Here is a 25,025-nt window from a genome sequence, read left to right as displayed (position 1 = left end):
GATGCATCCATCATGTGAGTGTGAGCGTGTGAACATGATGTGTTTAGGCACAGAAAAAAGCACTTGTACAAATATGTGGGTGAATGAGGCCTGTAGTGGATATTGCTCAAATTCAGTAGAAAAGCGCTACATAAGTACCAGTTCATATTTCAGACAATGCACAAGCGTGTGCTTGCTAGTACACATACAATGTATTTTATTAATTTAGTACCAAAAACAAGACACGTGTCATCTCAGGGCACAGCTGAACTAGGGCAGATCTTAATGTGAGCAGTGGGTAAAAATCCTAGTTAGATTTACTCACCACAAGGAACACTGCTCAACCTGTGACAACAGTTGTATAGTGTCTTCTGTGGCTCGGGAGGGAGCTTTGTAAAGTTTTAAAAAATAACCCTGATTACTGTGTGCCAGCAGGCTTATCTCGACTTACTCTTCAGACTTAGCATTTTTAAAATAAAGCCTATTACAAAGTCGAGGTGTGCAGCATAAAGAGAGATGCTAGAGAGTTGTATTACAGAAATGATCTGGCTTTTAGAGCTTGGCATACCATTTGTAGGGACTGAAAGGAGGGATATTTAACACTTGCTTCATTAACATTGTTTACCTGGCAAAGCCGACTCCTCTGCTGACCCCGTTGGCATCCCTCAGTATCCTTGTGGAGATGACGTGACCCAGAGGCTTCAGCATATTCTCCAGCTCCTGCTCATCCATAGACACTGGCAGGTTGGAGATGTACAGGTTGGTGGGGTCCTGCTCTTGTTGCTGCAGTGCCAGAGATTTCGAGGAGTGAAGAGGAGGGAGAGGTTGGACAGACGGCAAAGAGAAGAAAGGAAAAGAGAAGATGGTATGAGAAATAATGCATCACTATCAATTGCAGAAAATATGAAATAATACATCAGCTTTGGGTTGTGAGGAATCATGCAACGTGTTGCAATACTGCTAACTGTGCAGCCAAATCCAGGCTAAGCTCGCATGACATCTGGCCCTGCTGACACTCACATATTCCACTTAAATGCAATAAAGAAATATAAAAAATGTAGCAAACCTACTGGTTCTAAGCATGTGCAAGTATTAGTGCACTCAATGTATTATGACAATTTAACAAGTAGCATGGTGGATATATTCAGAATAGCTTGAATGGCATCTTCTGGGTGTTTCTTTTTAGTGGTCAGGTAAAAAATCAAGAGAAACAGCAAAAGAAAAGCTGTGTATTATACAACAGTGTTTTCAGTGTAGTGCCCAGGGGCTACTGCAAGCTAGGTACGAAAGCACAGCTGGTGCTGGGGTGAGCCCGAGGTAACAGAAAGCCCGTTGAGATCTACAGTAGAGCAGCTGGAAACAGCCCCACCAGCCAATCAGTCACTGCCTGTGCCAGGCAAGCCACCAAACTATGCCTCCATCTATATTTCTCTTCCACCAGTCAGTCAGTCTCTCTTAATTAAGCATTAAGCTACATTGTGCTGCCCTTAGTTCTAATCATATATGCTACAGGCAAATTAGCATATACTCTTTCAAATGAACCGAATAACATTCAATCCATCTTTCCAACGTGCAGGTAGCAACAGTCCACTCTAATCAGGCAAACAGCCAGGTCTGATCTGTTTCACACTTGTGTCTTTCATCCTTTCATTCAAAAGGCGCTGGGATCATCACGAGTTAATTCCACTACACAGAGGCATGGTCTAAGTTAATAAGAGAATGTGCACTGAAACATTTTAATGACACTTACATGGTTATTGTTGCATCAGTAAAAGGTAAAACTTCTAGTGTTTACCAGAGTGTGAAATGTTAAAACAATATCAGTTAATTTTAAAGTCTTATAAACAACAAAAAGAAAAATATTCATCTATTATGTACAATTCATTTTAAATGTGCATGTGCGATACAATAAATTATAAATTAATTTCCTTCTGATTTGTAAGAGCAGCCTCCCTTGTCAGGTTAGATCAATAATGTGAGCAGTGGAGGAGCTTTAAGCACCATCATGTAAAAAGGCAGTAATAATCTGTGTCATGGTCTACAATCTAATAATGAGGAAGGTGGCTGAATCTGTTCTGAATAACAACAGCAATTTTCCAAGACACGTGCGCATAAAAATGTATGAAATGAAATCAATAAATACATTTTTTTAAAGGCGTGGATCTGCCAAGTCCAGGCTCATAAATGTTAAAAATTGGCAACAAGACAAGAAGAAGAAGAAGAAGAAGAAGAAGAACTGAGGGCAAATGACTTTTTGATATTAACTATGTGAAAAGGGAAAGACCATCTCTGAATTGAGGAGGGGGCCTATGGGTACATCTTTCGCCATCCTACAATGCTGTGATTGCAACCATCGCCCTACTGTCTGTGAATGATACTCATAGCCATTGGTCAGTGGTCTTTGATCAATAATCAAATAGCTGGTTTCAGTTATTGTGCAAATGTACTGTTTATAAGGTTGGGGAAACCTGCAGTCAGCTGAGACTGTAGAAGTCACATGGATGAGTGACGAAATGTTTCTCCCACTGAAAACGCTACGTCCAGATCAACCTTTTGGAATTTCCTTTAAAATTTAGTTTAACCTCCTAAGACCTGAACTCTTCCACGGCATGCATTTTTAATTTCTCTTTGATATTTGGGCTGATTGCGGCCCGATGAATGTAAAAACAAAGCATTACCAGATTTCTTTTTACCTTATTTTTGTTTTTAAGAAAAATAAGAGCCACATATGAGGATATTTGTTTAAAATGTTGATAAAACAGTAGCAGTATAATGTCCTTGTAAGTGGATATCAGGCCCTTGTGGAGCGAAATTGAGTATTTTGGTCTAAATAACCCAAAATGTGATGTCCGCATATGTGGACGCCAGGTCCTAGGAGATTAATATGGTTTTATTTGGAAAAACAGCTGACTTGGCCTCAAAAGTTTAAAAAAAAAGTGAATTCTCAGTTACATATTTCATACGCACATGCAGTACTGTAAACAGCAACTTCAGCACAGAAGTCTGTCATCTTCTCAGCTGGGGGTTGTGGAGTTACTTCAGTTGCAGGCTGCGTAAACACTGTCTTTGAGAGTCTTCACAGACTCTACAGGCAACACTCTCTCACTTTGTCCTGTTTTGCTTTCTGCTGATGATGGAGAAAGAGGTTAAGGAAGAGGAAAGGAAGTGTCTCCACCAGTCTCTTGCCTCCATCTTTCTATCCGTCAGTGGACAGGACTGGTCCCTCCCCTGATTAATTAGCTGTCTTATCTGACAGGACATGTTTGATCTGATGAAAACCTCTGGGAGAAAGCCAGCGCCCGAGACCACAGCTTTTTTCTCCTTTACCCAGGAAACTCAATTACCTAACTAAACTCCACCTCCTTATTCTACAAGTGTGTCACATTTGGGTGCTTTGGAGCATGTGAGAGAAAAAGCTCGCAAGAGTTTGTATAACACGGGATTTGGCAGTGAATGGAGCTTAATTAAATCTGTCTGTAAAAATCTACTGTACACGTGTCACTCTCTTGCTAAGTCCCTTCAGTGTGTGCACCCTTGCAGCTGCGCCTTCCTTTGAATTTCATTGGTTACGTGAGCTGATGTTTTTCAGGATTATGTCAAATAGGCTTCGTATTCCGATGCAGAAAGGAGGCCCGGATCAAAGAGTTAACTGACTCCCTCATTGAGCTAAGCCAATGATAAGACAGTTTCTGTGCGCACACTGGAATGAAAGCACTTTCTCCTATAAGCACGAGACAGCGCACGCGGTGAAAGAGTGAGGACAGAATGTGATGCGGTAATTTGTGTGCGTGGGCTAAAAGTAGAGGGCTCCGTTTGCAAAGGGGGTGGGGGATTATCGCGGGGGAGGCCTCGTCTACGCACGGCCGCCTCGCTAAGTTTTCTCTTTGATGACGTTCCGCATCACAAAGCCCTAAATACCCAGATGAGAAGGTTATGGAGAGGAGTGGAAACTGGAGTATTTTGACGGGAGGTGAGATGGGCTGGCCCATTCCTCAAGGAGATTTAATTTCCTTTAATGTCAGCCTTTGCACATGCTCCGCTGTCACGCTATGAATGAAACGGTAATTGAGGTGTGTGTGCGCTTGCGTGCACCTGTGTGTAGCCCATCTATTAGTAATTATGTGTGTTTGTTCCATTTAATGCAGACTATATTACTGTACACTCGTGTATGCGTTTATGTATCTTTCGGCTCTGTGTGTGTTTCAAGTCGTGTAAGCGAGCCTCCTTCTTCTGCGTGTCGACGGTTGAATGTCTCTCTCGCCATTGACCAGCATTGTGGAAGGTTAATGGAAAGGCTCCAGGCTGCACTGGGGCTTTGATGAGCATAATTCCTTCACCTTGCCACCAGGAGGACAGGAGGAATCCAACTGTGCGTGTGACAGAAAGGGAGAATGGCGGGACGGGGGGGAAATGCGGTGGGGGGTGCGACATGTCATTTCCTGCTGACGGATGGGCCCCTCGCTAGAGCTGACAGCCCTGTAGCAGTTATTTCATTTCGACACCCTGCTCTGTTTACCTCACTGTAATTTCTGAGAACATTACCATTCTACGTGGAAGGGAGAGTATTAGACAGGAAGAGAAAAGAAAGCGAGGATCTGGGTTAAACAGAAAATAGGAGTTGCAGATCACGTGCAAAAGGTTAAGGAATGAAAGGGTACGGAGAGCCGATGAGAAAGAGAGATGGAGGCAGCTGACATGACAGGCAGATATGGCACATTAAAGGAAGCCCTTGTTGCCTTTTGACAACGCTGGAGGGAGAAGAAACGTCGGGCGTTAGAAGTCTCTCGTTCTGCCTATAGGGCTCTCAGGGCTGTATCCATTTAACGGTTAAACGTTAGAAAGATAGATATGTGACTTGACTCGGGGCACCGCATCCAAATCCAGGTTGAGACTCTGAGTCGCCTTCAGTCTCTTTCCAACAATCCTTTCTCTCCCTGATTTACCTTGCACCCACATCTTTTCATTCCCTTTTCCTTTAAATCACTTTACTAACCTTCTTCCTTTTCTCTTTCAGTAATGAGAGTTTCCTAACTTTGTACACCAAGCGTTGTCCGTCCTTGCTTCCACGGCGTCTCTCCTGTCGCCCTCTATCCATTCTTCTTGCTGAAGAGTAAAGAGCTCTATGTATAATTGGTACTATAGGGCTTTTTGGATGCTCCTCTGAGCTCAGATACACACTCTACAAGCGTATACGTGCTTGGGTATACGTGTGTATAAGGTTGTCAATCCTTGCTACAGCAAACACACAATACACTTCCCTCAGGTATGCCACTCTGGCTTGTTGTGTGACTAACCAGCAGCCTGAAGGAGCACAATTAAAGCCACAGACAATGGTTTATGTGTTGACTGGTTGGAGAAAACTGCAAGGAAGCAATAGTTGTTGTGTTTCTGCTGTTGTGAGGATGTGTGGCTGACAAGTTTGCAGATGCCAGAGGGAGTGTTCCTGTTCTCTTGTATATAGGTTGAGGCTCTGTACTCAGATCTTGCTGTGGGAGCCTGAGTCTGCAGAATGCATTCAAAAGACAAGCTGGCCAACCAAGAAGAAGGAAGGAGCAGAATGGGGAGTTAGAGAGAGAGAAGAAGCCTATGAGCACATCAACTCACTTCAAAAGATTTGAGTTTAATTTGTGAAGAGCTGGAGAATTCAGAGACAAAACAGTAGCTACACTACAAAGGACCTATCATTCTGTCAGCTGGCTAGTCAGCTGGTCAGACAACAGCAGGCAAAGTCAGCTGGGCAGCTTGCTGCACTTTGATGAGTGCTTCCCAACATTGCCTGTTTCTACTCTCAAGTGGATGGTTTGGATCATTTTACTTCATTTTGTACAGGCTACTGTCAAACGCTTCCTCAATACTCTGTAGTGATTCTGTCTATTATGAAAGACCTTCTGTGACACCGGACTTCAAACCCGGTCCACATCCAAGACTATATATCCCTATCGCAGTCTTTCACTGCTTCTGCAGTCATTTAAAGAGCACGTAGCTGTTAGCACAGCCAGGCTGCAAGTGTACAAAAGGTTTCATGGTCAGCCTCTGACGTGAGAATTCGAATTTACTTTATTTATTTTTGCCAGTCAAACAAATAGCAGCTACTTATTTTTTCAGCGCCGCAAAAAAACGTCAGATTCAAAGTTTGGCCTCTACAACGGCTCCATGTATTCATCAAAGTCCGATTTCACAGACAGATGGCGAAACTTTGCAGGGAAGAAGTGTTTCGCTCGATCTGATACGCATATTTTCAGACAAGCGGACATATGCAAACACACCTTACATTTCAAAATATGCATAAATGCCTCCAACGTAGACAGGCTTAATCACAGAACAGCATGTTACAATGCCAAAAAAAAAAGAGATAACAAGAGCACAAGCTGGTAATGCGTGAGGTCCTTCGGCTGCTCATTGAAGGACTGATGAAATCCATATTTCTGATTCAAACCTTCTGTTAGAAACAAAGGGCTGTGAAGGGCTACGAGGCAAAGAATTTGTGCCATCACTCAGGGCAGCCTATACAATCCAATTACCACATTATGTGTGAACAAACAGCCCGAAACACCTGTCACTTAAACATGGCTTTAATAGTTCTGCAGTAAATGGGTTTAAGCTAAAGTCTGCAATCATACTATGTAGGCATATAGCTGCCAGTTCTTTAGCAGCTGTATTAAAACTACTTTATTATTTCTCTTATAGATAACATCTTTCTGCTAATTCATAACTGAATCGGCTTAGTGGGCAGCACTGCTGTAATCACTTTGGCGTGTGCACCTGTAGGCTTGATTGTGATTAAGAAAGCATCAAAAACAAAACAAAACAACACCAATCTCCTCGCTTAACACTGCATATAATGACGGCTACACCCACGCACGCACCGAGTCCTTACTTTCTTTCTTTTTTTTTGATTTTGTTTGTTTTTTTGTTGTTGTTTTGAAATACATCCAAACATACTTGTTACCAGCAGTGAAAGAAAATATTAAGGAAGACAAAAAAATAAAGATTAAGAAGACGGCACATATGATTGGTTTAAAACATTAATTATTAGCTTATTTCTAAAACTCGAGTGCAGGGAAATGAGAATCAGAGAGGAATTAATTCAAACTGCTGTATGCAACTATATCCAAGAATAAGTGAGCAGATGTAATAATTAGTAGAACATCAGTAACTCATTAGTAACACCATCATCTGCATTTCATCGCACATAAGATGATGTTGTTTGTAATCTAGAGATACATCAACTCTTTTTAGTGTTTTGGACGCATTTCAGTGTGAGTGGGAGTATCCCATTAAAGCTTTGTGTACAGCAGAAGGAGCAGGAATATGGCACCGCAAATCATGTGACAGGTGGTAAAAACTAAAAAAATTACTGACTCAATCTTTTTCTTCCGGATACTCATTCCTCTATCTCTGCGTAAACTTTCTTTGGAATTGCTACAAGTAAGGTCACTTCTGCATTTTAAATTCTTTATACCTCCATTAAACCCATTGGATTCACTTCAAATGTAGGCAAACAGACAACACTGCCCAAAGGTCCTAAGCCACCACACATTTCTTTCACATTTCTTGTATAAAACCATTGGATTTTTCTTTAACATAGCCTCAACTCTCATAGGGAAGCTTTCTTGTCATTTCTTTAAGTAATCAGAAATGTTGAGGTCTGGGCCATGACTCATATTATTCTGCAGTGTGTTTTTTTTTTTTTATCCAGGTATGCTTTTATTGCATTGCATTGGGGATCAAAAATTAAGCCAATCAGATGCTTTTCCAGATTTCTTAATTCTGTAATTGCATCAGTTTTGACTAGGTCCCGAACACGAGAGGCTAAAAAGCAGTCCCAAATCATGACAGAGCCTCCACCGTGTTTGACAGACAGCTATATAACCTTACTATTTCACCTTTTTCATGACCTCAATTAAAGAAAAATGTTTAAATGTGGATTTGTTATTGTTCATCACTCCATAAGACCTGTTGTTTTTGGTTCAGTTTTTGTGTAACTTGGCATACTTCAGCCTTTTCTCCCTGTTTCTTTTCTTTAAAAATGACTTCTTGACAGTCATCTTTCCACTGAGACCGTTTCAGTTTCTAGTTTATCATTTTATGTCTGTCAAACTGTGTTATTTTTGGCATTTTTTGTAGATTCGACTAACAAAATGGGAACAAATTGTTACAATTAGCAGCCTGTTGCAAAAACGCATAAAATGCCTAAAGATACAATTTAAAATGTGATTTTATCAAGTTTTCTGTTACGTTTAGACACAATACTGGTTCATTCCTTGAGTTAGATGCTTTTTTATGCTAGAATGAAAAGCAAAATATAAGGAAATGAGGGGTGGCTCAACAGTACTGCACAATACTGCATGACCAGAGTCGTTAGGAACCCTAATCCCAGGCCAGAGGGTCCTAAATACCAAACTGGTGGCCTTTTCTGACTGTGGTGGCAACTGAACAACAGAATTTTGAAATGTGAAAAAATAAATATTTAAAGTAGTCAGTGCATCTAAAAAAAAAAAAGTAACATCAAATGGTAGCGCTCTCACTATAATGCATGTACATAAAAGTACATGTATATCTCCAAGTGCTGCATATGTTGGATCAAAGATGTTTTATCTTTACATGCCAAAAGATTATTTCCTTCTCCTTCTTCTTCTCTGTTGACTTTCTGCTTCTCTATGCTGTAGTCATGCTCACTGTAAGCTACCAGTCTGATCAATTACTTTCTTTGCTCGCATAAGGATACACATGATTGATCAGTCTTAGTAGCTGCAACAGGATTATCCACTCACTAACAGATTGTGGCTAACAAAATGCCCATTAATTAACCTCTCAATATCATTGTCACAGCAAAAAGTAATTTGAAGTTTGGAGCAGGGCACAAAGTTGTTTTTTTAAGATTATGTATTTTACTAGATGAAAATGATTAAAAAAAAAGAGCAGAATATGAAGCTCAGGGGCAAAAGATTAGAGGTTCACCTTGCTCATGTGGTGTTCCATTTGGCTGGAATACAATGTTACCTGATTAAATAAAAATCTTACAAATTACCATACGTTGCTGCAGAGCACACCTTAATACATCACATTATTCAGCCACAGAATTTTTCCCATGAGTGCAATCCAAGCCAATGACAACTAAGTGTGTCCTAGTACCCAGAGGCACTGAGGTGTTTAGTTTGGTTTTAAGGCCTACACTCATTCACTCACATAATTACACACAATGCTATTGCACAGCTCTGCATCTCATAAGCGCAACGTCTCTCTCACACGCACACACACACACACGCGTACGCATGAGCCAACACGGGATTTTTAGACACAAGCACACAAACACACACACTGTCAATCTTTGTCCCATTACTGCTTATGGAAAATGGCTTTCTAGCTACTCTGCATTATTCTGAGATGATAGATGCTGCGTAAGGGAACAAAAGTGGGTGATACATTATTGAGCCTTTGAGAATGCTAACACAGTGTGGTGGGACTTTGTTTTACTCATTCTCTCAACCTGATCTGCTCTCTGCTTGCGTAGCTGGTAAAATATTCATCCAACATAAGGCACAGTGAGCGCTGTGGCACAAAAGGGACTTTTGGTATATCTTTCGATGTGCTATTTACTGCACCAATGCAAACAAGTGCAAACATTAAAGGTCAAATTCACTTGCTACCATAACATACAGAATTAATCCAAATTAGTGAGAAGTTAAAGTGTAGTGTTGTACCAACAGTCCGTTAGTCTTTATGCCCTACTTTAAACAGCAGCATCTTTTTAACCCTAAACTGTGTATGACAGTAAAATAATAAGGTTCAGTGATTTTTTTAATAATAATTTTGGACAAAAACTATTTACCGGTCGATCTACATTCCTACCCTCACCTATGGTCACGAGCTGTGGATAGTGTAGGAAAGAACAAGATTGCGAATACAAGCGAAATGGGCTTCCTCCGAAGGGTGGCTGGCATCTCCCTTAGGGTGATAGGGTGAAAAGTTCAGCCATCCGGGAGGGGCTCAGAGTAGAGCCGCTGCTCCTCCACATTGAAAGGAGCCAGCTGAGGTGGTTTGGGTATTTGATAAGGATGCATCTGGGCGTCTCCTAAGTGAGGTGTTCTGGGCATGTCCCACTGGGAGGAGGCCCCGGGCCGAGCCAGGACACACTGGAGAGATTATATCTCTCTGCTGGTCTGGGAATGCCTTGGTGTTCCCTTGGATAAACTGGACAAATATTTGTCATTTTCGTTGATTCAACTACAACGGGAACAAATGCTCTGTTTTTGCAGCAGGCTGCTAGTAAGTGCCTGGAATATAAAATTGGTTCTTTGCAAAGACAGCTCTGCTGGACCCCTTGAGTTAGGAGCCTTTTTACGCTTGAATGATTCATATTTCAATCTTAGGTACCATGAGTGGACTGAAAATCAGTGAAAATATATAAGAAAACTTTAAAATCCCTTAAAAAATCCTGGAGAATTAATATTATTATTCTTTTTTTTTTTAAAAAAGGAATCACCAGTTTTATTTCCAAGCATCCAGAGTTTGACTTCCCATGAAACAATTTGACATTCAGTGACAACCTTTCAATGAAAGGTTGCTAAAATAAATACATTTTAAAAAATGACTGCTGTGCTGATATCCAGGACGTTACCTGGCCGTCTGCTGGATGTCCTTCATTAGCGTCTGCTGGATGTCCTTCCTGCTCTACCCAATGAGGGGGAGCTTGTTTACAAGATTTTTTGTATGTGATCCTTTGTCAATTAGAAGAAAACAAATGCCTAGCAAATAGGATTGTACACATAACCTTGTCAATGCTCACATTGATTCTCATCCTGTTTCAGTCAGCTGGCCTTCACAGTATGAGACACACTTCCTTTGATAAGAGGCAGGGGGATGATTGTTTGGCACTGGGGCAACGCAGACGCCTGTACAAATATGTCTTTAGTTAAAAAATAAAAGTGCATATCGTATGACTGCATGATCAGAACCATTTCACACAAAAACTGCCATCCAAAAGGACTGCACTGCACTCACTTGCATTCTTCTTAGCAATGATATTAGGCACATTTATTGGTTTTGCAAAAACAAAGCCTACAAAGGGTCGTCTGCCCCATAACCACACATTACAGTTTCGGTGTCTGCCCATAACTATTTTTCCTCATCAATGCGGCGACACTGTCTCAACAACAGCTTGAAGGCTTTTATCTGCTTTGCAGATGTGTGGTCGAGAGATCAAACCTTTACTTTGCAAAACAGACATAACACCACTAAATTACGTCTGCCATCAATGTCATGGCTCATACATTTTGATGCTGGGTTAATGTGAATTTAAATGGGTCGATATGCGCTTCACCCGCTTAATCACGACCCCCTGATTTGATTTTGTATCTCCCTCGGTGAGCTAATATTCCAGAGATTAAAATTTCATGTGGAGCTCATATCAAAAATCCATTATTAACATGGAAGACGGGCACGTTGGGCCTTACCCTCCGCCAAAAGGAGACAAAACTCATGCACACGCAAGTGAGCAGGCACACATACATGCAAAGTTACTTTTTTTTTTTTTTTACTCTGTTCCCTCAAGACTTCATGACAAATTCGCCCCTTCTTTGTAGAAATATTGAGGATTTTCCCTGTAAGCTGCGGTTATGTCCTCGGTCGTGCTCCCTCAGCAACATTCACAAATGCCTTTCCGGTTTCGTAATATATTTTCATCACCGTAACCTTCGTATTTTTCCATTACGGTGTTTGCAACAACAGCTCATTGTGTTGTGGCCATGGTAAATGCATTTTTCCGTCTTATGCATCATTCATGATATCATTTCTGAGATTGAATTCCTCCTGGCTGACATCATGTGGAGGCAGCGAGCGGTGCTGAAGGTTTTTGGTTTTTCAGTAGAATGAGGAAAAGGTGTAAGAGTGCGCGTATGTGTGAGGTAAAAGAAAAACTGTAAACTGTTTGATTTTCTCTACATGCACGAGGTCGTCTGTTCGCACAAGCGGTGCATCTTTTCACGTTATTCTCTCTTCAGTCTCGTTTGTCTATTATCATTCTTAACTTTTGAAAATGTTTAACCTTTTGGATTAATTCACAGTTTCCTTTCAATCTCTTGATGATTTAGTGAGGGCTGGGATAAAACAGAAAAGCTGCTTGAAAAGAAAGTTCTTCTATCTTTTGTTTGGCTGCAGTGATTTCATTAAGAGGCAAGGGGGACAAGCATTTAACCGCTGTTGGCTTCCTACTAGCAATTCCATTCATTTAAGCCCAAGTGTTTTCACTATCAAATGTGAAAAAGAATCGTTTTTATTCTTGAGTGAATTTAAAATGTTTGAACAATTAAAAAATAATAACATCAACAAATAATTTGAAAGACAAAATAGAAAGATCCGTTTATTTTGTTTCTCGGGACTGTGAAAATCCAGATTTATTACGGTCAGTGAGGCTGGACAGCCACAAACTTGGAAAAGCTCTCCCTATAGCCAAATGTGATCTGGATGAGTGCTTCCAAAACAGGGGTTTGTGTGCCACAAAGGGAAGTTCTGCAAAGAAGTATGAACAAGGACAGCTTATGTGAAAAAAAATAGGAATTTGGGAATAATTTGGGGAATAAGTCAATATGTCCATACAAATTTGAAAAAGGTGAAAAAGGACCAAACATAGATGTGAGTCTGATCTCACACTCATCTATGTTCACAAAAGCTGAAGCAATGAACAAAAGATAATCAAAATGTTAGCAATGACAACTAAATGTAGCAGAGAAATGTCTGGAAATAATCTGCTTTTGCCATTAACCAAATGTACTGGAAAAAAGGAGAAGCATTGACAGTGTAATTATAACCAACTTTCATGTATGTCACAGATCCACCCCAGGGGCTTGTCTGCAATGAAACATTTTTTAATAACTCCACAAAGACATCGCTTCTGTGGATGACCACAGTGAGCAAATACAGCATGCAGAGGAGCACTAAACCAAAAAATAAAATGAAATAAATAAATGCTGCAAAACCATACCTCTGGGTCCCTAAGATCACAGCAGAACTGCACGCTGACCTTTGCACTTAAACACTTTAAATAATCCCATGTGTCTCCAACAAGCCACAGCCTCCTCCCCACTTCAGAGGGGCTCGACACACGCTGCTCTCGTGGTGTGTGTTCCTCAAAGAGCTGCCCATGATGGGGTTTACCGCATCATAAAATTGTCATATATGTTGACTCCACGGTACATGGGTGAAATGAGCCGTGGTAGTGGATCTTAAGCGACTTCAACAGGCTGCACATGTCTGTGTGAGCAATGTGTTCGCCAGACTAGCTCTGTTAGAGGGTCAAAATTTACAGACTGTGAGGAATGTACGGTCACACGAATGCGCTTCGGCACGTATCGATGACTTGCTCTTCAGCTCGCAAACACAAAGCACTTGCGCAGGAGTGCACGCGGCTCTTTTTCGCTCTCGTTTAAAAAAGCGGCACATGCAATATGTTGACAAGTCCGATTCAGTGTTAAGATGACAGCTAGGATGTGTGAGCCTTTCAGGAGAGTGGTATAGCATCATCAGAAAGCAGGAGAGTGACAATCTCTATGTTTCCCTCCACACTCCATCACCTGCTCTCCAAATGGAGGCACAATGCAATTTTCACTTATGAATCTACTGCAAAGCAAATAGCATACGCTGTTTGCCTACTCCACAAACACACCCTGAATTACTACCCTGGGTCATGGACTCATTTGTTATTCCTTAATGTGCCACTACTCACTGGGGAACACTAAGGCTGCTATGTGAAACTACACGGCGATGTGAGCATCATATGTCTAACTGCAGCAGAAATACTTTGCCTTAGCTCTGTCACATCTGTACAAAGAAATGAAAACACAGTGGAGGCGAGAGCCACAGAAATATTGAAATATATATTAAAGAATTATTTCTCAATGGAAAACAGCAACAACAAAAGTAATAAAAAAGCAATAATGGAAGTGTTGTGCGAAGAAAGCCACTCAGAACAAATCAACATTTATGTGACATCAGTCAGGTTCAGTCATGGAGCTGATGCAATGATTTTCAATTACAAAACACTGATCTAGAGTTTTACTTACATTTCAGACCCACAACCAAGGGTCTTGAAAGCTGCTCTGATTTACTCATTAATTCCTGTTTTAATACCCTTTTTTTGTCAAAGTCTGTGACTTTTCAACATGTTATTTGAGACATTAACAGAGGTGAAAACTAGTCTTAATTTGTATATAATTATATCTAGAAATACATTTTTTGTCTCTCTGGTCAAACCTCATTAATCAATTTTGAAATAACTATGGCGGGGGTTGAAAACTACTCTAAAATCTCTACTGTAGATGCAAAGACGGCACCAATTCCATATGAATGCCTATGGATTTAGATTGGAATGTCCTAAAAGCTCCTGTAGGTGTTGAGTAGTTGGCCCAAATCATTTATCCATATACAATCTAAAGGCCAGTTGTAAGAAAGCTGTGAATAAATACCATTTACTTGTTTAATTTCAACCATCTGTCATGCAGGAGTACTCTACTAGTGGTTCTGATGACATATAGGGAAAAGGAGTCAGACAGATGTTTGAACTTCGTGATTGGATATAGAGGAGAAAAAAGGGACGGCTTAACACGATGCTCAGGAATAAGATAATTGTGTAATTCAATATTATGTACATACTTTTCATTCATTAATGGCTCTTTTTTCATGAATTGATAAAATAATATAAAACGGACATGTTCCAGGCTTTAAAAAAACACTGCTGCACAAAAAAGAAAAAAAAAGGGGGAAAAAATGTTTTTATTTCCCTCTGTTGACCCATCAAAAACAGTATAGTTAGCTTCCAAACCCAAACCCAATCCTTGGTGTGTATTTCAGTCAGAGCATCATTAGCAGTGGATGACCTATATAGAAGGGACCGCTGCTTGTTACAGTCTAATTATCACCCTAAATGCCCCGGAAGAAGGGTGGTACAGCGGGAGATAATGTGTTTGTTATGGACACTAATGATACAGTGGAAGCAAACTAACGACCCACCCAGGGTGTCCCACTGAGTTCAATGGCTTTATCATTCCCTTTCTATGAAAAACTTGGAAAAGTCTCTTCTTAACAGCTTCCTTTTTCCTGGAGATGGAGAGAGGAACACGCTGAGGGCAGGAAGTACGAGGGGAAACTACCGGCTGGTGAAACTATGAAGCGAGGAGGTATAATAAGTTCTGCAAAAATAAAAAAAAATAAGTGTTAACACTAAAGTGCAGTGGTAACACAACACTGTGTGACAAATTCTGAAGTCATGCATGAAATTTGTGACTTCAGCCAACTTAAAGTTGGTAAGCTGGTAACTCCACCCATACAGCTGAGTATTTAATATGAAAACACAGTAAATTAACAAATGTAAAGGCACAGAAAAACAACAACAACAACAACAACAAGAGACTCTTAAGACTCTGTACATGGACACAGATGACATGGACACACATAAAAATGGAAGAGGATTAGCTCCTAGTTATTCCAAAGAGGGAGTATTTGTTTTGTAAGCCAGCAGTATGAAAATGTCTAGACAGATGTCATGTCTTGGCAGGAGAGACAGGAACATCAGTGTCCGCAAAACAGCATGATGGAGGGAGAGAGCTCAAGACTGGAGAACGAGGACGGGAAGCGGCAAGGAGGAGCATCCTGTAAGGAGGAAGAGGTCCTCACGAGTTGAGACTTACTGACTGACTTTATATAAACATCAGGCATCTGATGTCAACAGCTTCATGTCTCCAGAAAATTAAGTGTCACACGTCTCCCTGCAGGTCTGAGCATTTCCATAAACACTCCGTCTTTTATCAGCGCCGTTCTAGACGACATAATTGTGGTCAGTGCCATTATCACCACAGCCGTCACGATCGAGAGCCTTGGTCTCAAGTGCGCGAGACCAAAATAAAAACAAACGCGAGCCGTAAGAAGGCAATGCTAAGGCCCATTGCACATGACTACACAATGAACACGTCAAGATTAAGCAGAAAATACCAGCCTTCTTTAGAAACCCTTCCACAAACCATCTTGGCTCATCAGTCTGTTATCTCGGCAATCCTTAATGAGCTCTTAATTTAACAGCATCTGCATCATAACATGGCCCGCTGTTTGATGTCACAGCTGTCAAATGAAACTTTCATCTTCGCATAATGACAGGCAAAAGCATATAGTATATGTTTGCACTTGTTTATATGCATATGAAGTTGGGTTTTTTTAATACTTCATTTGTGTCAAATAAAAGAAAATGCAAATCTGCAGTTTATTCCATGGTGTATGGCATTTAGGGCAATGGGTGGAGGGGATGGTATTTACAGAGGAGAGCAGAACAGAGGTATAGAGACACACAGAGGCGCAAAGGGATTCAAAGTCCGAAAGAAATGTGTTTACCATTGCCAAACAGGTCTTTAAAAACAGGGCAGTCCGGTGCCCTGGCATCTCCTCCTGGGCACTTGGCTTTGAAAACCACATCGTGGCCCACTGCATTATGAGGAAAAGTAGTGCCTGAGAGGTGTCGTTCTGTGTAAGGTCATCACAGATTACTATGGGAGTTTCCAGGTGTCAAACATGCTTCGGAGACTGCGGACGGATTCGTTATATGACATACTCTCACAAGACAAACTGAGTGGACGAATGCCCATCGCGTCATAGAGTGATTAGCAGCACCCATGTCCTTCCATTAGCCTGACCTTGTTCAGAATGTGTGGTGCGATTACACGGTCAGTCACTATCATGTGTTTTCACTATTACCAGCTACAGTGAGTGTTTGTGACACCTTCGCAGCTGTTGCTGTGATGCTGTAAGGACTCTTTGTTGTTAGTTACTGTTGTTGTTGTTGCCGTTCGAGTGACCTTAAGGCTGCCTGGCTCTCTGCTCTCTAAAGTGTGAAGGCTCGCCATGTTCTGCTTGCTTTCTTTGCTCCTCTGTCTCGCTTGCTGCCTCTCTCGCCCCTCTCACTCACAACCCTGGCTGCTATAATTAGAGTAATTGGAATCAGATGATGCTGGCTTAATTGGAAAGGAATGCAGACGGGGCTATGGGGCTTTTCCGCACGGGAAAATCAGCTGGAAGAGAGAACACGAGACGGTAAGGATGCATGGCGGAGGACGAGGTGTGCAGTCACGCATTCGGCTGCTCCGGCTTTAATAAAACTGCCGGTATTCTGCCGTAAACACGCAAACAAATTGAAATGCTCAATGCCGTTTGAATAGCGTTGCATGTTGGCAATACTGGAAGCGTGATGCGAAGTAAGGCAATACATGTGAAGTGAGTTTGGCAAAGCATGCAAATTAAAGGAGCATGATTTATACACAGTAATGAGTGAAAGCTGAAATTCAATCTCCTGAAATCTGAAAGCAGCTTGGGCTTTGGGCAGAGCAATGCACAAACATTTCATAGTGAGGGTTAGGGGGCCACAGGGCGATAACGATACATATTGCATGATGAAAGTTGGATATACACTTGCCAACAAAGGGCCAGAATATTAAAGGTTAGAATCTGTCGGTAAGAGGGCAAGTTTCATTTAAACTGCGCCAGAAGCAAATTCGTCTTCCAAGTTGAAAGAAACTGTTGGAGAGACAGTGAAAGAGAATGAGAGCAGGGGAGAGAGGCAGGAAAGGAGGCGAGGGTGGTTTCATTCTGTTGAAAGTCACAGTTGAAAGTCAGCCTGATTGTTTGCTGTTTGTGCGCTGTGGCCACTGATGCGTGGGAAGAGTGCTAGACTCCCTGCAGGCACTGGCAGCTTAATGAAGGAATGAGACACACTCCCACTTCAAGAGCTGGGACTTCCTCATTTACACCAAACCCTTGGGGATCAAATGCTGCAGTTGGCCTCCTTATCAAAAGGGGGCAGTGTGGTATATTATGTGCCTGTTCTCTGTGTGTGTGTGTGTGTGTGTGTGTGTGTGTGTGTGTGTGGTGTTTGTTTATCTAGTTATAGAGCTGCAATTGCAAGAAGTCAAGAGAGGTTGATTCAATTATCTTGACAATCCCACTGTCTCTGCACAAATCATTTTCTACCACTGAAGTTTGCACCCCTTGTCTAGCGAGCCTAATAGAGAGGCTTGTTTGTCAGGTTCAAGCTCTCTACACTGGCTACATCTCATTACCCTTAACATGAGGGTGGCAACCAGGGAAAGCTTGTAGAATACTATAAGCATGCCTCCGTCTCTCTGTGTCTCACACTCGTTCTAGCCGTCCACGTGGGATTTAAATGTGTGTATGCAGCTCTTTTGTTTTGCCTGCCGCTTGCTGCCGGACTGCTCTGAGCCTTTGTCTTCCTTCGATGCTCCCCAGATCTCAGTTCGTTACAGAGCGTAATTAGCGTGGCGCGAGCAGGCTCCCCAGTCGACACACAAAACTCATTAAATTCCACTAGCCTGCTTTTCGCTGGCACACTCTCCTCGCCCCATATTAATCTTCCTTCCAACCCAAACTTTAATTCTCTGAGAAAATGTTTATGGGAGGAATAACTGCTTCCGCCCTCACACGCAATAACACTGTGCCTGTTTATTGTGTTGGGGTTTTTTTTCCCCCCACTTTAAGTCAGCACTGTTTTGTAATGCTGGGATCCAAGGTCAGGTCTAATGAGTGTCTGGCTAATCAGATGCAAGGTGCCACAGTGCCTCCCTGATGCGTACAGCAGGTCAGATATGAGACCAGTGCACTCTCCCTGCCTTTGTCTCTGTCTCTCCGTGTTTGCCTGCCCGCATCTCCAGACAATGACCAGACTCATTTCCAGACTCCCTCCCATAGTCTCCCTCACTACTAACAGGGCCACACAAACAAGGTCATTGGGACGGCTGTAAGAGAAAGATGTATCATTTACTGGGAGATGGATGACATGATGTCTTTGCAAAAAGCCTTTATTTTGACCAGACGTATTACTGCAGCCCTCCAGTTCTCTTACCCCCTCCCCTCTAATTGAACAAAGAGGCAAAAGACAACTGCCACTTGAGCTGCAAAGGAAATTGCCTCTTCAGTATGGTAAAAAAAATAAATAAATAAAATAAAAATCTTATACAGAGCACCATCATCGACCGACAACCTGGCCTAAGAGGGCTGTAGACAGATTGGACAAATTGGAGATAGACATCCTTGATGACCTATCTGGCTAGTAGTGCAAAGGGCAGTAAAGGCCCTCACACCGCTTCCAATAAAGCTGTCATTTAATACAAAATTCCCTTGAATGGCTATAAAAATAAAACTCAGTTTCTCTTTCAACAGCAGCAATTTTCCTTTTGCATCAAATAGCTTGCTGTTGATCCCTATTGAGCCTTCTATCAGCACTATGAGTAAAAACAGTAAGAACTTACTGTCCTGAAATAAAAGCCCAGGGACTGAAATATGAATAGGACTGAAGAAATGTCCAGTATGTGACTTGCCTTGTTTGATTAATAATTTCACATTGAAATAGGATTAGAGACTGCAGCTAAAATCATCACAATTCTTGAAAAGAATCCACATGAATGTATTTGCTCAACAAAAGCAGAGCAATCCCCAAAAACAAAGGGCAGAACTAAACCTGCTCTTGAGTGAATTTGGGCTTTTAGGCAGAGGTATATCTGAAAGGGTTATTGCAAAACTGAAATAAAGACAAAATTATTATTGTGCTGTATCTCAATAATCTTGTTTTCATAATACATATGCATAATCATAATCATGCAGTATAATTACAAGTATAACAGTATAATTGTACCATGCTTAATTGCTTCTTGATCCACACGTTACACATACAGATGTGCAAAGATATTTTTGTCAGCAATCATTTAGTAAAAACAAAAAGTGCCTCCAGAATGATTTAAAAAAACAAAACAAAACAAAAAAAAAACTCCATTGGGGATTGAAATGTATCCCCAGAGCCAGCGTAGTGAAACACGATCCAGAATAGCACAGCATTGTGTGTGGCATGACTTTTTTGGTCTACGTTGGCGCTTTTGAAGTAGAAAGAGTAGTGATAGAGCTCCTCAGACTGACAGCTCCTGCAGGGCTCTGGTGCCGGATGAGCGCAGGCAAATCTCCCGTGGGCCCAGCACCTGCCAGCTGCAGCGGGACACGAGCGGGTGACGGTGGGGTATCAGAACCCTTGCACCTTCTCTCAGCCATCCCAAAAAGGGAAACCTCACCAGGGCTGATGGTGAGACAGCTACCACTGGGACTTCCACGCAGCTGCCTAGCATTTAATTTAACCTACTTGATGGGTGACTGGCTGCATTAACTTGACATTTGCTTCTGCACATCATGCCGGTTGGCAGAGGATACCAGCAAATTAGTAGTGTCACAGAGTTTTGCTATGAGTTTAAATAGTGTATATATTAATTTTTTTTTAATCACATTATCTTTTCATCATCGGGATGATGAGATTTTAATTAGCCATAGATCTATCTGCATCAGGTGCAGTGACCTTGAAAGGGCAGAGCCTGGCGATAAAAAATGGAGTTGAATTAAATAGAACAGAGTGGAGAAGCAAAGAGTAAACACTGCTTAACAACGTGCTCGAAGTACAGCCTATTATTATCTAAGTCTACATCAACTAAGACATCAAAGCAAATATTTGGGGGAAAAAACACAAAGAGAGAGAGAGAAGACCAGACTCGAGGATATGAACTTCCACTGCTTCCATGGCTGCTGTTCCCAAGTCAAGCAAATTGAAGGTTTTGCTAATGTTTAAAGCAATCCAGGCAGGTAGCAGTCCCCAGTTATGGTAATGGTTTCACCCATCTCATTGAAGGCACACTGGCTGTAATGGCGTCTGAAGAGAACGATTGCAGGGTACAACCCTCCAGGGACTCATTAGCAAAGAGCGGAGCTATTTGAAGAAGGCCGTGTATGGGAGAGTGTAGTGAAAAACAGTTTGTGAGTGTGTGTGTGTGCGCGCGTGTGTTTATTTTTCCTGGACATGTTTTTTTTCATGCTACAGTTTCCAGTCCAAAAAAACAAGTTCCGAACTGCACAAGGGTAGACTGGGACAAACTGGCTGACTGTCCTTGTTCTGGGCAGCAGCGGTTGGCAGAGATGCTAGAAAGCTTAAGTGGCACCACAGGCTGAACAGGAGGAACAGAAAGAATGCGATGTGCTGGCAGGGTGCAAAGGAGCCACAGTGTGTGGGAGTGGGAGTGGGAGATAGCCATAGGATGCTGTCTTTTAACTCAAACAGAAGCTCACAGCAGGATACTGAGCAGGGCACCATCACAGATGTGCTGGGACTCCATATGCCGACAAGTACATTAGACTGTTTTTTTGTAAAATCACTTGGATCCATGGTGAAACGGTGACCATGTCAGGGAGGCAGCTGTCTGCTTTGACAGGATGAGAAAATTGCAGAACACCTCAGTTACCATCACAATTTGCTCACGCCGGACCAAAAAAATTGGTCAGGTGTTACTGTTATCAGTAGAGTTATCTGCACTGTTACAGATAATGTATAGCTCTGTCACGGTGAAGAAAGAAGTGTTAAGGCAAATGTGTCAATTTTCTGGATGCTTCTACGCTTAAATATGCACAAATAGTAGTTAGTGTCCAGAACATCATGCCTAGAAATGGAAGAATGAGACTCTCCAGATGGACGACTGGGATCACCCTTAGATGTATCATGAGGACCACATTCCTTTGGTAGGGGCTCAGACTCGACCCACTACTCTTCCATATCAAATGGAAGTAGTGGGAGTTTTTTTGGCTTATGACTAAGACGCCTCTTTGATTCCTCCAATCAAGAAGAGAAGTATAGTCAAGCTAAAGAGATTATGTCTCTTATAATGGCTGGCTTGAGAACTACTCAGTATCCCAATGAAAGAACTGGTGGAAGTCCCATGAGAGAGGGAGGTCTCATCTGCTTTGGTTAGAGTCCTAGCTGGGCAAGAGATGGAAAATGGATTGATTCTTGCCTGGAAAGAATGAGAGACACTCCCTTTTCCCCTCCTCGACATGTAACTCCTAAAGATTGTCCACTTGCCTTCATGCACACTAGTTTTAAAAAAAAAAATGCTGCACATTTATAATATAAATATGAGTTAACAGCTCCAGTGGCTTTTAAAACTACTTTAGTTTGAATAGTTCAGCATGCATTAAATTTCTGCCAATAAAATTTTCATATTGTTTTTGCTTTAGCCTGCGTGACAGCATTTCATCAACTGAACTGAACAAAATATAGACAAAAAATTAAAACGGCATGCACAAATCCATTTTCATCCCTGCTGCCACATGCAATGAAAGAGAAAAAAGTGCCATAGCGTTAGGTGTTCGTTAACTGGAAGATCTCTTCCTTAAAAAAAGAAAAGAAAAGAAAAAGACCCCCAGCATTTACATTCCCCCTAAACCCTTGCCTTTCATGCCAAGCCTGCTTTCAATATCAAAGCTGCTTTTGAGAGCCTCTGGTGGAATGATAACAGAGAGAAGGGGACTTAAGTGAAAATGTAAGATCTTGAAAAGAGGGAGAGATGAGGAGAAGAGAAGAAGAGAGACTGAGGGGGAGGGTGGGAGCCGGGAAGACAGCATATCAATCGCCCCTTTAACTGACATGAGCATTCTGGAGTGAGGTTTTTTTTTTAAACATGCAGGGAAATGTGAACACAATGCCGAGAGTGTGATAAAACATCATTAAGCATCCATGAAAGAGGCTCAGAATTGTTGGTGACAATAGGATCGTTCTGTCAGATATGGTGAGGATTACACAGCGGCAGGGTGAGATGACTTGTTAAGAAGAAGAAGAAAGCGTCTGGTTTTGGGGGTTTTTGTCCTTTGAGTGACATGCGCGCTCTTTTACATGGACATATGTTTGGCTATGTATACATGTGTGGGTCTGAACATAAAGTGTGTGTGGTTATATGTTGGAATGTGTGCTAGATGACTGCACCTGGAAACTGTTTGAGATAAACTCAGGCTGTTAGGGATTACTTGACACGGTGCAACGTGCATGCCGATCTGTCTACACGTGTATGCATTTGTTTTATGATTGTGTGTGGTCTGCACAACTTCATTTATGCAGGCATATGTTCAGGTATTAAAGAAGACGCACAAATACTATAAAACGGGGACCATAACCTTCACAAAAAAGTAATTTCAGACTGTAAATAAGCCGAAACAATGCCAATATTCCACTGAAGGCCTATTATTTTACATGGGGCCAAACAATAACTGAATGTAAAACTAAAACAAAATTGTCTTTCATCAACGCAGCCAATAAACATGCATTCTTCTTTCAAAATATAGAGAGAATGCATGTTTATTGCCTAAGTTGATGAAAGACAATTTTGTTTTATTTTCTATTAAAAATGTGACTTTGTTCACCAGGGTAACTTCTGCACTGTTTGTACCAGCAAATGCAGTCAAAATGCAGAACAGACAACCTCCGTTCGATAAAAGCAACTATGCAGCCACGTGGCCGGGTTTTGTTTTTTTCATGCCGTTTTGTTCCAACTTTGTTCTGCATGTTCCTGTCCACTCAGACCTTGTTTGTTTTGTTCAAGACTGCATCTGCGCCAGCATTCTTGCTCTCTAATTAACCAGGTTCAAATCTCCGTCATGTTTACAATCTGCACAACACATGACATTCTCTATTCTTAGACTTTTGTGCTGGACAAACAAGAAAAAGTGGAATAAGAGAAAGAAAAGTTGATTATGATTAAGGGAGGAAACAGCTATCCGTGCACACTTGCATTCAATATTAAAGATCTAGCATGAGTAGAATTACATGGAAAAACTCATTTGCATACTGTCGTCTAAGGTTGTTATAATATTTGTTTGGTCCCCTTGCAGGAGGTACAATAAGACAATGTTAATGTACAGTACTGTGCAAAAGTCTCGAGCCACCCCTCATAAACAGTTACAGAGATTTATTAAAACACACAATCATACATGGAAATACAGTATACAAGGCAAAAACAGATTCTTCTAATAAGAGTTAAAGTCAGTATTTGGTATGACCACCTTTATTACTCAACACAGCTGGCACTCACTCAGACAAGCTTTCTTGTAACTTCCTTAAATAGTCTTCAGCAATACTTCTCCGTTTCTTGAAGGACATTCAAAGCTCTTTATTGGATGTTGGCTGCCTTTTGTTCTGTTCTTTAGCATTTTTTACAGATACAACTAAAGAAATGGTTTCAAGCTCTTGTTGTCTTATTATTGTACACAACACTGGTTCATTAAAAAAAAATAAAATCTATTAAATAAAGTAGTGACTTGTTTAAACTTTGCATGCGTAGTATTTTACCTTAACACTCTGAAGAGGGTTAGTTCCCTTACTAACATGTTACTTTTGCATGTTTGTTACTATGCGACCTCTGTGGCATTTTAGGCATCGGGGTACCCTGGCTCCCTTCTCATCATCACTCACTCCCACGCTGTAAACATGACCTTCCAGGCAGTGACACTGGTGAGGTTAGCTCCCTAACAAACCCGAGAAAGCATGTCACAACAGGAGTCTGTCTGTATGTGTGTTTGAACGAGAGAGAGAAAAGCATATATGAATATAATATTTTGAATATAAGCTTTGCACACACGGGGAAAAAATAAGCCTCTCAATACAATAGTTCATTTAAAAAAACAAACCCAGAAAATAACAATTCTGTGTCAGCACTTAGCGCTTAGATTCCAAAACCCGAAATTTAAAACCAGCAATATGCAGCTCTTTTCCAAACATCAAGCCCCCCCCTCCTGAGAGTTCTACATAGGACCTCCACACAGATAATGACTTCTCCTGCCTGTTATTTTCTTTTGCCTCTCTGTTCTAACAGTTACTGTGCCAGCAGAGGTAGTTTGACCCTAGCACGGTCCCTGGCTTCCCTGGCTATTTCCTGGAAGGCCCTGGATAGCCAGGCAGGTCTGGAGGGCTCCGATGTCAGCGGGCACATAGCCCCACAGGCTTGTGAGATGCTATCTGCAGTTATTTGGAGGCCAATCCGTGAAACCTACCCAGCAGTTCAAAGGGATTTATCTCCTCTTCTTACTCAACTCTCTTCTTGTAATTTTCATTTCTTTCTTTCATACTGTTTGCCATTCTCGCGCTCACCTTTCTCCTTTATCTGAACCATGCGGATGCTTACTCTAATGCTTGGGGACTT

General features: G+C 41.5%; 1 protein-coding gene across 3 annotated transcripts in view; it reads right to left on the bottom strand.

Annotated features, from left to right (window-relative positions):
• Nucleotides 1-25,025, bottom strand: part of LOC102200034 (RNA-binding motif, single-stranded-interacting protein 3-like) — a 287,017-nt gene that overhangs the window by 71,643 nt on the left and 190,349 nt on the right. For all 3 annotated transcript variants that reach the window (XM_005740714.2, XM_005740713.2, XM_005740715.2), the window contains one exon: nt 605-762. In XM_005740714.2, coding sequence (XP_005740771.1) covers nt 605-762 — 158 coding nt within the window. The remainder of the gene's footprint in view (nt 1-604; nt 763-25,025) is intronic.

This window comes from Pundamilia nyererei, unplaced genomic scaffold, assembly GCF_000239375.1.
Source record: "Pundamilia nyererei isolate P.nyererei 1_Seehausen unplaced genomic scaffold, PunNye1.0 scaffold00102, whole genome shotgun sequence".
Classification (NCBI taxonomy): Eukaryota; Metazoa; Chordata; class Actinopteri; order Cichliformes; family Cichlidae; genus Pundamilia; species Pundamilia nyererei.
This window is presented reverse-complemented; position numbering and strand designations above follow the sequence as displayed.